Source organism: Phyllostomus discolor, chromosome 1 (assembly GCF_004126475.2).
Source record: "Phyllostomus discolor isolate MPI-MPIP mPhyDis1 chromosome 1, mPhyDis1.pri.v3, whole genome shotgun sequence".
Taxonomy (NCBI): domain Eukaryota; kingdom Metazoa; phylum Chordata; class Mammalia; order Chiroptera; family Phyllostomidae; genus Phyllostomus; species Phyllostomus discolor.
Genome location: NC_040903.2, coordinates 47,237,605 through 47,250,296, shown reverse-complemented (window position 1 = coordinate 47,250,296; position 12,692 = coordinate 47,237,605). Strand labels below are relative to the sequence as shown.

General features: G+C 39.4%; 1 protein-coding gene and 1 pseudogene across 1 annotated transcript in view; one reads left to right on the top strand and one right to left on the bottom strand.

Annotated features, from left to right (window-relative positions):
- CDKL2 (cyclin dependent kinase like 2) overlaps positions 1–10,682 on the top strand; it is a 36,481-nt gene extending 25,799 nt beyond the window's left edge. Inside the window, exons 13-14 of the mRNA XM_036022212.1 lie at positions 8,279–8,366; positions 8,521–10,682. Coding sequence (XP_035878105.1) covers positions 8,279–8,344 — 66 coding nt within the window. The 3' untranslated portion in view covers positions 8,345–8,366; positions 8,521–10,682. The remainder of the gene's footprint in view (positions 1–8,278; positions 8,367–8,520) is intronic.
- LOC114491409 lies at positions 3,589–7,106 on the bottom strand (annotated as a pseudogene).
- Positions 10,683–12,692: the final 2,010 nt, after the last annotated feature.

Below are 12,692 nucleotides of genomic sequence, written 5' to 3'. Positions count from 1 at the left end.
TATTACTTTATGTATTCATAATATATTGAACTATGCTTCATTTCTGTACATAACACAAAATTTTCACATAACGAAAGTCTGTTATATACCTTCTGGAAAAGTCTGTAAGATAGATTATTGTAAGTAAAGTGTTGCATAATCCACAGAGCCTCTCCACCCCGCCCCCCGACACGCTCACACACGTGAGGGCAGCACGTTTCTTTTCTGTGAGCACTGCTGTAGCTTCATCCCACACACTTCGATAGGTTGTAGTTTCCTTTTCATTCAGTCCAAATATTTTCTTATTTCCCTTGTAACTTCTTTTTTAACCCATGAATTATTTAGAATTGTTTGTTTAATGGTTAGATATTTGGGATTTCCCCAGACATTTTGTTATTGATTTCTAATTTAATTCCATGTGGTCAGAGAATATACTCTGTGCGATTTTGATTCTTTTAGATCTATTGAGATGTGTCGACAGACCAGCATATGGTCCGTATTAGTGAATGAACCTTGTTCCTTTGAAAATAATGTATATTCTTCAGTTGTTGGGTATAATGTTCTGTAAATGTGATTGTGTTAAGGTGGTCGATAGCACTGTTCACATCTTCTGTGTCCTTCATGATTTTGTTGTTGTTGTTCAGGTCTGTCAGTTACTGAAAGGATGCTGTCAAAATCTTTTATGATGATTGTGGAATTGTCTATTTTTCTCTTCTATCTGTTCATTTTTGCTTCATATATTTTAAATCTCTATTTTAGGCCCTGGCTGGCATAGCTCAGTGGATTTAGCACGGGCTGGGAACCAAAGTGTCCCAGGTTCAATTCCCAGCCAGGGTACATTCCTGGGTTGCAGGCCATAACCCCCAGCAACCGCACATTGATGTTTCTCTCTCTCTCTCTTTCTCCCTCCCTTCCCTCTCTAAAAAAATAAATGAAGATGTGGGGGAGGGGTCTAAAAAAAAATAAAAAAAAAAATGAATAAAATCTTTAAAAAAATTATCTGTTTAAATCTCTATTTTTAGTTACATGCATACTTATAATGGTTCTGTCTTCCCAATGCACGTCCCCTTTATCGCTATGAAATGTCTCTCTTTATCTGTCATAAATGCTCCATGCCTTGAAGTCTATTTTATCAAAGATTAAAATAGACACTCCAGCCTACTTATACTTATGGGTTTTTTTCCTTTTTCACAGAATTTATTTATTTATTTTTTATTTTTAATTTTTTTAATATATTTTATTGATTATGCTATTACAGTTGTCCCATTTCCCCCTTCACTTCCCTCCCCCCTGTACCCCCTCTCCCACCCACATTCCCCCCCTTTAGGCCATGTCCATGTGCCATACTTATGCGTTCTTTAGCTTCTACTTTTCCCGTACTATTCTTGCCCTCCCCCTATCTATTTTCAACCTACATTCTATGCTACTTATTCTCTATACCTTTTCCCCCTCTCTCCTCCTCCCACCCCTACTGCTAGCCCCCCATGTGCCCTCCATTTCTGTGGTTCTGTTCCTATTCTACTTGTTTGCTTAGTTTCTTTTGGTTTTGCTTTAGGTGTGGTTGTTAATAATTGTGAGTTTGTTGTCCTTTTATTATACATGTCTTTTCTTTATCTTCTTTTCTTAGATAAGTCCCTTTAGCATTTCATAAAGTAAGGGCTTGGTGATGATGAACTCCTTTAATTTGACATTATCTGAAAAGCACTTTATCTTCTCTTCCATTCTAAATGAGAGCTTTGCTGGATAGAGTAATCTGGGATGTAGGTCCTTGTCTTTCATGACTTGGAATATTTCTTTCCAGCCCCTTCTTGCCTGTAAGGTCTCTTTTGAAAAATCAGCTGACAGTCTGATGGGAACTCCTTTGTAGGTGACTGTCCCCTTATCTCTTGCTGCTTCTAGGATTCTCTCCTTCGTTTTTACCTTGGCTAAAGTAATTATGATGTGCCTTGGTGTGTTTCTTTTTGGGTCCAACTTCTTTGGGGCTCTCTGTGCTCCTTGGATTTCTTGGAAGACTGTTCCCTTTGCCAGTTTGGGGAAGTTCTCCTTTATTATTTGTTCAAATAACTTTTCCACTTGTTGGTCCTCCCCTTCTGGTACCCCTATAATTCAGATGTTGGAACGTTTAAAGGTGTCCTCGATGGTCTTAAGCTTTTCTTCGATTTTTTGAATTCTTATTTCATCATGCTTTCCTGCTTGGTTGATTCTATCTTCCTTCTGGTCCACTGTGTTGTTTTGAGACTCAGATTCCTTCCTTTCACTATTGGCTCTCCTCCGTATGTCTTCCTGCATCCCTTTTATGGTAATCTGCATTTTTTCATGTAATTTGCATCCAAAATCCACCAGTTCTGTGAGCTTCCTGATCACCAGTGTTCTGAACTGTGCATCTGATAGATTGGCTATTTCTTGGTCACTCAAAAGGATGAGTCCTGGGGGACTGATCTGTTCTGCTGGAAACATATCTTCTGTCTTTCCCTGTCTCTCCTATTATTTTATTTATTTATTTATTTTTTCTCCGGTCTGGTCGCTCTTGTTATGGTAGGGGGCGGAGCCTTAGGTGTTCACCGGGCTGGGTGCCCCAGTCGCTAGATTGTGACGTTATATGTTGGGGCAGGGGCGGGAGCGGGGACAGGAGGGATCAATGGCGACCGTTCCGTACTCCTGGAGCCAGACACTTCCCTGGGCTTCTGGGCCGTGAGCTCTGCCCTGGTCCACAATTGCTGCCCCACTGATTCCCCCAGCCGCTGCTTGCGTACTCAGGAATCACCGCTGCACTGCTGCGCTCCCGCACCCCGGATTGCTGTCGCACCGATTTTGCGCCAAATTTCCCCTAACCTCCGTGCGCCTGCGACCCGCGCCAGCCCCGCGCCCGCTCTCTCGGCTCGTCGTCCCCTACCAGTCTGGATGTACGGGTCTACTTCAACTTCTAGGCTGTCCGACTTCCATTTAGATAAATCCTCTGACAGTTCTGATATTATGACTGCAAATCATTGTTGTAAATTATTGTTGTTCTGTTCTTGGTTGTGCGAGGAGGTACGGTGCGTCCACCTATTCCTCCATCTTGCCGGAAGTCCGGGGGCCACAGAATTTATTTTACACCTATCATACCAACCAGCATTTTAAACACTGACATAGAAAACTCCCTAACTCCCTAATAGAAAAAGTAGCAATTTTCAACAGGTGTGCCATTGGCACAATGGTATATTGCAAGAATTTTAAAAATATTCAGTCCCCAATTATTTAGCCAGGGGCACTGACTTCTTTCCCCTTAGATTGTCAAATAAAAAAAATGACAACAGCCCACACAACAATGGCCACATGATGTGAATGAACTAAAATTATACCTTTTTTGGTCAGACCAGCAAAAGACTAGTATGCATTTTGGTGTGTCACAGATGAAAAAATGTTGAAAATCGCTGAGATAAAGCAAAAACAAGTGTTTTTCTTATGAGAAACAAGATACACCATCACTTACAGTCTTCAAACATTATTGCACTTTAACTTTCATAATTTGACAATGCATTCACAGAACAATCTGCAGACTAGTTTTAAGAAATTAAAGAACACTTTTAAGCAGATATGACTGTCCTAAATTATTTATTAAGTAAGAATTTTATAAACATGGCACATGTTAGTGGTAATGGTGGAGCTGGAGAGTACTGCACCTTCTCAAAGCTGCATGGCGAGAACCACCAATAGTGTGGTGGAACTCGTTGCTTTTTTCAAGGCCGGCTCTTGCGGCCTGCAGATGTCAGCTCTCTAGTCTCCCTGTGCTTGTGGACTGGTCTGGTGATCCACTGGGTGCCAGGATTCCTTCTGATAGCCTTATGGAGTGGATCAATGAGGATAACCTCAAAGAATTTGCACATGGAATCTTCACCAACCCAGTAAGAATTCAGGACTCTCAGAGCCCCACAGTGGTGTCCAGCTCACTCCTCGGCAATGGACTGCAGGCTTCGGGCAAACTTCAGCTAGTTAACACCATGATGGACAGGCTTGCTATAGGTCACACCCTTAGGAACAGGGCATTTGTAGCCACCATGGTGCCAATGAATCCGATATATGATATAACCTTGCTTGGCCTGGTATCCCAGCCTGCCGGCTTGATCAGCCTGGTGGGGTGGGGGTGGGGCCCGTGGAGCACAGAGAGCTGGTGGTACTGCCAGCAGCGTACCCGGAGAAGGAAGCGCATCACGTCAGACTGCTTCTTCCTCCAAAGCCCCTGGATGTGCTTGTAGCGCCCATCTTGGTTTACCTTATGGCTGCGGTCAGACAGAAAGAAAACCTATACTTAAGTTTTTATGGTATATCTTTTAACTTTTGATTTACTTTCCACCTATCTTCTTTTTATGTTTAAAGTGTTCTTTTTGCCAACAGCATATGAGTAGGGGGTCTTTCCTTTGTATCCATTTTGTCAATTCCAATTCTTTTAATTGGCATGTGTACTAGTTTTCTATTGCTGCTAACAAACTACTACCAACTTAATATGCGTTTATTATTTCACAGTTTCTATGGGTCAGGAGCCTAGGCAAAGCTGTTTTTCTCCTTTAGAGTCTCACGGGCTGAAGTCCAGGTGGCAGCAGGGCTGCATTTCTTTCTGTAGGCTCTCAGGGAGAATCCGTTTCCAGGATCATTCAGGCTGTTGGCGGAATTTAGTTCCATGTGATTGTGGCACTGAGGTCCCTGTTTCCTTGCTGGCTGACACCGGGGGCTGTTCTCAATTTGCAAAGGCCACCCACATTCCTTGACTGATGGCTTAGTTCCACCGTATTCAAAGATAGCAACAGTGGCTAAATCTTTTTTATTTTTTGAATCTCTCTGACCTCCTCCTTCCCTTATCTCTTTGACTCACTCTTCTGCTTTTAAGGGTACATGCAATTACATTGGGCCCACCAGGATAATCTGTCTTAGGATCAACTGATTAGTAACATAATTTCATGTGCAAAGCCCCTTCACACAGAAGCTAAATTAGTTTGATTGACTAACCAGGGAAAGGCATTTTAAGGGCGTAGCTTTAGAATTCCGACTACCCCTGAATATTTATGCCATTAACATTTGATGTGAGTGTTGATATGTTTGGGTCTAGCTCTGTTTTTATTATTACTTTTATTTGTTTGTTATTTATTCCTGTTTTCCCTTTCAGTCTTCTTTTGTATATGAATATTTTTAGTGTTGGCTTTTGGGGGGGATATCTCTTTGTATTATTTTTTTAGTTATGTAGGGGTTACAGTATATAGGCATAACTATTTTTTCACAGCCTACTTAGAGTAAATATTAGGCTACTTATAAAAGGTAGAGACCTTGCAAACACCTTTCTCTTCCCACCAACATGAACTTTTTGTCACTCCCATCATATGTATTTTATTTACATGCATCGAAAATTCTTACCACACTATGTCATACTTTTTGCTGAAAACAGTCATAAATATTTTAATTAATGAGAAAAAAGTAGTCTTCTTTATTTACCTAGCTACTTACTGTTTCTGTTTTTAAAAACATCCTCAACCAAGAATATGTATTTGTATTATTTTAGAGAGAGGGAAAGAGGGCGAGAGAGAGACATTGAGAGACATAGATGTGAGGGAGAAACATCATTCAGTTGCCTCCTGTATGCACCCTACCTGGGGATCGAACCTGCCAACTGTGTCTGTCCCCTGACTGGGGATGGGTCCTGCAACATTTTAGTTAATGGGACATCGCCCCAACCACCTGGGCCACCTGGCCAGGACCTTCCTTCTTTCTTAAAGATTACAGTTTTGTTTTCTGGCATTTTCCTTCCACCTGAAAAACTCCCTCTAGCATTTCTTACAGAGTAGGTCTGATAATGACAAATTCTTTTAGTTTTCCTTCATTTGAGAATGACTTTGTTTTGCTTTCATTCCTGAAATATATTTTCTCTGGACATAAAATTTGAGTTGGTAGGTTGTTTTAATTTTTTTATTTTTTGCCTCAGAACTACAAAGACATTATTCTTTTACTTTCTGATCTCTATTTTTTCTGGGGAGAAATTGTCAGGCATTTGAATTGTTATTCTCCATATAATGTTTCATTTTTCTGGTTGCTTTCTATGTTTATTAGCTTAAATATGATGTGTCTAGGTATAGTTTTCTTTTTTAATTTTATACTGTTTGGGTTTCCTGAGCTTCTTGAATCTGTGACCTTTGTATCTTTCACAAAATTGGGGGAGTTTTTAGTCATTGTTTCTCAAAATTTTTTTTCTGCCACAATCTCTTTTCTCCTTTTGAGATTTTAGGCATTTTCCCACATATTCCTGAGACTCTGTTCATTCTCTACAATCTTTTTTTCTTTATTTTTAAGACTGGGTCATTTCTATTGATCTATCATTTCTCTGACTCTTTGTCCTTTGCATTCTGCTATTAAGCCCATCCAGTGAGGTTTCAAATTTCAGTACTGTGTTTTTTAGTCCTAAATATCCACTTAGTTCTTTTTTAGAGCTTCTATTTTCCTACTAAGAATTCCTGTCCCTTTATTTCAAGTACGTTTTCTTTCATCTCATGTGCCATAGTTGTAACTGCTTTAAAGTATTAAAGTTTTACAGTATTTATGTAAATTTCCACCATTGGGGCCACCTCAGGATTGATATTTGTTAACTGAATTGATCATATCTTCCTAGATGTTTTTATGGCCAATATTTTTGGGTTGTATCTAGGACATTGTGCATATTATGTTGTGTAGCCTCAAGGTCCTGTTATAATACTCTGAAAAATGTTGAAATTTTTGTTTTAGCAGGAAGTTACCCTTTTGGTTCACACTGTAAATTCTGCCTTAGCTTCTGTGAGAGGTGGTACAAATCTCAGTTCTCTAGGTCTTTGTGATCATGGTTTGCATCTGTCCTGTCCTTGTGCGGTTCCAAAGACAAGTACAGGTGATTCAAATCTCAGTTCAGTTCTGTAAGCCTTTGCTGTGCTGGTTTGAAGCTGTCCCATGCATGCATATCTCAGGAGGTCGACCGAGTCTTCTGTGGGTTTATATGCAAGTTTAGAGGATCCCTTTCTCTGGTTTTCCTCTGTTCAGAAGTCCACCTGTACTTTTTGGCCTGCAGGGACCCCTTTTCCTGGTTTCTCTATAAAATGGGGTTTCAGACCTTCAGACAGACTAAAGCCTGTCATACCTTCTTACTGCTCTGGGACTCAGGCAGTGGCTCTGCGGGCAAAGCCACAGGAGTGAAAAAACAAAATTGGAAACCTACCTCCCCACAAAGGGTCACATCATCAATTTTGACTCCTTTCCTTAATCCTCAGTTGTTGTATTTTTAGAAAAATTTTCCCAAAGTTTTTTGTTTTGTTTTGTTTTGCTTGTTTCATAATAAGTAGGAGAGGGGGATTGTAGTGGGTTTACCCTGCCTTGGCACATCAAAAGTATCTTTTAACATATGCATCAACAAAGCAAACAAAGAATAACTGTCTCCTTCATATTCTTTGCAAGCAACTCAAACTATGAATAGTTAATTTAATTTTAAACATCTGGTATTTGAACAACAAGAATTGGGGTATTCAACAAGTGTTGGAGAGGTTGTGGAGAAAAGGGATCCCTAGTGCACTGTTGGTGGTATTGCAGACTGGTACAACCACTATGGAAAACCATATGGAATTTTCTCAAAAAACTAAAAATGGATCTGCCTTTTGACCCAGCAATTCCACTGCTAGAATTATATCCTAAGAACCCTGAAACACCAACCAAAAGAACCTATGCACCCCAATGTTCATAGCAGCACAATTTACAATAGCCAAGTGTTGGAAGAAACCTAGGTGCCCATCAGTAAATGAATGAATCAAAAAACTATGGTACATTTACACAGTGGAATTCTATGCAGCAGAAAGGAAGAAGGAGCTCCTACCCTTTGCAACAGCATGGATGCAACTGTAAAGTATTATGCTAAGCTAAATAAGCCAGGCAGTGAAAGACAAATACCATATGATCTCACCTTTAATAGGAACCTAAACAACAAAACAAACAAACAAGCAAAATATAACCAAAGACACTGAAATAGAGAACAGTCTGACAGTGTTCAGAGGGGAGAGGAGAGGGAATTTCAGGGAAATTTCAGGGGAAAAGAGGTAGGGTTTACAGGAAGAAGTATAAAGGACACATGGATAAAAACTAGGGGTGGGTGGAAATGGGAGGGAGGAGAGGAGGGCTGGGTGGGTGGGTTGGGATGGGAGTAAAAGAAAATTGTACTGCAACAACAATTAAAAAATATATAAAAAAAGAATTGGGGTGTTCAGGGAGTGGGACTTTTATGATTGCTGAGGATCTATAATGCTGCATTATTATCCTATAGGTACCGGCATCTCCCTTGTCAGATGATTCGGAGGCTGAGTTGCCTCGAATGGAACACCAGTACTGAATGTCAGTTTGGTTCTGAAATGGGTAGGTTTGCTTTCTCACATTTGAAGCTGTGTAACCTTTCGTGGGAAACATGTTGTACATTTGCATATGCAGTGTGAGAGAGTGAGATAAAAATCTACAATAGAAAGATTTTATGTAAAACATTTGGTGGCATGTATTCCCCTGTGCTTTTAGATGCTGCTCTGGCACTTGAGATGCAACTTGGAACAAAAGTGCTGATATCTTAGGAGGAGATATACGTGGTTTTGATCGTTCACTTCTGAATTGCCTGCATCTTCTGAGAAAGGTCTTGCAGAAGGAAAGACAAAGGTTTCCAGGTGTTTTAAAGGAAGATTAAACACGTGTCCCTCCCCAACTGCCATCCTATCACCTTTCAAGTGACTGATGCTATTTCAAGTTATATCCAATGAAAGAATAGTGATATATGGTTCTTGTTACTTGAATGTATATTTACTATTAGTAGATTGTGTATTTAAAGTTACCCAAGATTAAAAGTAAGTAAAAAAAAATGGAGAAACACGTAAGAGTTCATGTTACTTGTGCATCGGACTTTGTGTGTTATCTGTGTTAATGTGCACATTTATGCAGGAGTGTGTTTGGTGGGTGTGGGCACTACAAACTAGAATCTGTTGAAGAAAATGAAAAAACTAGGATCAGTCAGAGAAAATGTTTCCTTTACCTAACTTAACTATAAAAACACATTTAAGAATCTTGCTTGTTTCTAGGCTTTTAGAAGATATGTAACTGCTCTCTACAGATAGATGTATTTCTTTGGTTTCTGTGGTTATTGTTGATGTTTGATCAGTGCATCCTGGGAATCTGCCTCTCTGCTGGTCTTCTGAGAGCCACACTAGTGCAAGTTTCACAAAGAATCCTTTTGTTTCTAGCAACCTAGTATGGCTGACACTGGGTACTTTCTGCACTGTAAGATTCTGGTGCTAATGTTCCCGTGTGCTGGAGCATGATTAGAACAAGAGTGGTAAAGGAGAATTTTGTGGGTATACCTTGCAGTTGAATATTGAATCATTGACAAAAGAGGTATGTGTACAAAATTAGAAGATGGGAAGCAGGGTTACCAATTGACTAGGACTGGTTACTCCTCCCAGGCCAATTGCTATTAATTGCCCCACCAAGGTGGCTTTGGGCAGCGAATGTGTGTTGTTAGGAACACCACTCCTATCCACTTATGGTGTGAAGGAGATGTTAGATGGAACATCTGTATAAAATATCCCAGACATATTCCTGTCTTCTTGTTTCCTTAAACACTTAGGCCTTCTGAAAAGCTTTTAACCAAGGTGCAAAATTATTAACCCACAGTACACACATCTTTTTTAATGCACTGGTCCACGCGTTTTAAGTGGGAGAGCTAAATTGCTTTGGCTCCAGGTTTTTGGTTTCTGGGTCTCCAGTCATGCTTCCCATCTGTCATTTTAGAGAATGGTTGTTAAGGGGACCAGGATTTGTGTGGGGTTTTTTTTACCTTACAATTAATAGTGTGTTTTTTCCCTCCAAAAGACATGGACTAGAACTTAGACCAAGAATTTAACTAGCACTTTTCCCTATTACTTATCCTGTGGAGCTCAATATTGAAATTCTAAATATAGTTACTTGAGCCTCAAAAAAAGTAGGATATTCAGTAGGATATAAGGGGCTGCAATGTGAAAGTCTACCGATGGATCAATTAACATTTGATCTTGATTTCGAAGCTCTGTGTTTCACTGCTGTCCCCGTGTTCAACGAGACCAGGTATGGCTCACAGACTGAGCAAAGTTAGTGCATAGATGGGCATTAATAGGCCTCACATTAAAATATTATTTTTACTTTGAATAATGTTGCCAATAGCCACCACAACATAAAAAGCAGACAAGACTTAGAAACCAAGGAGCTGTCCAGCTTATTTCGATGTTATTTTCATTTAAAGATCAGTGTGAAAATATCACCTCAATGCCTGAGGGTCTAGGGTCAGTTACATTTTTATTCTATATTTGCTTTTGGTATCTCATATCTATTAAAACATTTTGTGAACTTTAGAATTAAGAAACTAAAAATTATTTACTGTAAGTCCAAGCTGAGACTTGAGGATCATATCTGGTTAGAAACTTGGCAGAACTAATTGAAAAAGAAGATTTTGCAAACTGGGGCTATAGACACTGAAGTAAAATAATCCTCTTTTTTTTTTTTTTCAGTTAAAGATTGCTTTGTCTTTCCTCACCAAGGGTATGATTCAGTCACATACAAATAGGAAATATGTGTATGAACTTGTTAGGGAAAATGGGCTTGCTGTGTGTATGTATGTTTTAAAATTAATAAATATTATATGTTATTGAGCTCCATAATTTTTGTTTGCATTTATTTAATTAATAGACTATAAACAATGTATATAACACTGTATGGTATTTAACAAAAATGTTTGAAATAACCTATTCAATCTTTGGGGGATACTTCGGATATAGGGATGATAAGTTAATTTTTTTGTACAGCCAGTGATATGAGTGGTCTGGTCATAAAGTGCATGAAGTAACAGGTCTGTAAAGACTACCTCGTGAATGTTGTGCCAGACTGAGGCCAAGAGCCTGGTTCTCCTGGCAGAGAATCCCTTGCTTGGTTAGAATAGCTGACTTCTTATTGAAATGGAAACACAGATGTGTTGTCCTGTGTGACTCTGCCATTATTGGTTTCTTTATCTTAATTGTGCTTCAATATAAGTCTGGCTCTATATTCAGCTGTGAGTCAGAATAGATTGAAAAATGTGGTCGACTTATTTTCTAAGCCCTCCTCTGCACAACCTACCCACTGTCCGAGAATTAGAAACACCAGGGTCACTACTCCTGAGGCTTTACGACTAGTCCTAGGGGACTGGACTGAGTGGGTTTTTCTCTATTGTTTTGTATTAAGTGTTTTTACATTAGAAATGGCCCTTAACACTCCTCTATGTGAATGAAAAATTATGTTCTCACATCGCTTTTTAAAGGATCTTATTTTTTCTTTTGATAGCTTTGACATGAACTAACCTGAAAATGTTAGTTTATGTGTTTCAGTTTATGTTTCTTAACATGTCCTTCTGAGAAGCACCTTACCACGGATAGCGACATCATTTGTTACCGCTTGTGTGTGACTTGTGATTTAGAGTCTGGTGCTTGTTTGTAGGTGTTTGGGAATACCTGACATTGAATGTATTATACACTGAGAAATTTTTTTAAAAAACAAAAAGGAAACAAAAAACTATAAAATGTCACCTTCCTTTGCTCTCAGTAAAATTTTATTCCCCCCATTGCATAGCCTTCCTTATTTACTTTTTAAAAGAGTGTTTGTTTGTTTATAGAGAGAGGGAAGAGAGGGATAGAAATATCCATGTCCAAGAGATACATCAATTGGTTGCCTCTCACACGCCAAGTGGGACCTGGCCTGCAACCCAGGCATGTGCCCTGACTAGGAATTGAACCAGTGACCTTTTAGATTGCAGGCGAGTACTCATTCCACCGAGCCACACCAGTCAAAGCACAGAGTCCTATTTAATCTCTTCTTGTTCTACTTGGTCATACAGGGTCATCTCCAGTAGAAGTGAGGAAGGTGCAAACAAAATTTAGGGAAATATATTGTTGGGTAACATGAATGAAAATAAGAGTTAGAGAAATGGCATAAAAATATCTTAATTCAGCATGTCTCTAGAGTGAACAGGGTTGTTGTTTTTTTATGTCAATTTATCTCCTTTCAGCTATCTCCTTGCCTCTAGATCTGGAAAGCGACCTCTATTAATGTCGCCGCTAGAATTGAAAACACCCCCCCCCACCCCACCCCGTGACAGCAGTGTTTCGGTCAGTTGCTTCCCTGTTTCAGCCTTCTTCCTTGGATAATCTCTCCTTTTGCTTACACAAATGCCTCTTTGTCTGTCTCCCCACTACATGTAATTTTAAGTAGAAAATCTGTTTATGAAGTTGCTCCTAGTCCCTCCAGAAGAGTCAGAGCCCGATTCTGAAGGCACATGAGTAAGAGAAATACCCAGTGTCCCTGCCTCACTAAATTTTTTGTGTTTCTGAAGATTGCACACTTCTTTCTGTTCCACACCGCCTGGCACAGTGATTTCTATGTGACAATAGTAATAATACATTCCTGTGAAGGTAGGAATGTTAGTCATATTTTACAGGCAAGGTAACAGGCCTGGACAGTTTAAGGAATTTACACAGTGTCACTCAATAAGTGACAGAGCCATGCACGTTTGTTGAAGTAAATATATGATCATGATTATTTAGATGTGGAATCAATTTAAGAAAAACTTTGTTTAGATCATGTAAACTTTGGGAGCTTAAATTCCTGCAGCTATATACTTCCTCATTCACTTAAAGAGG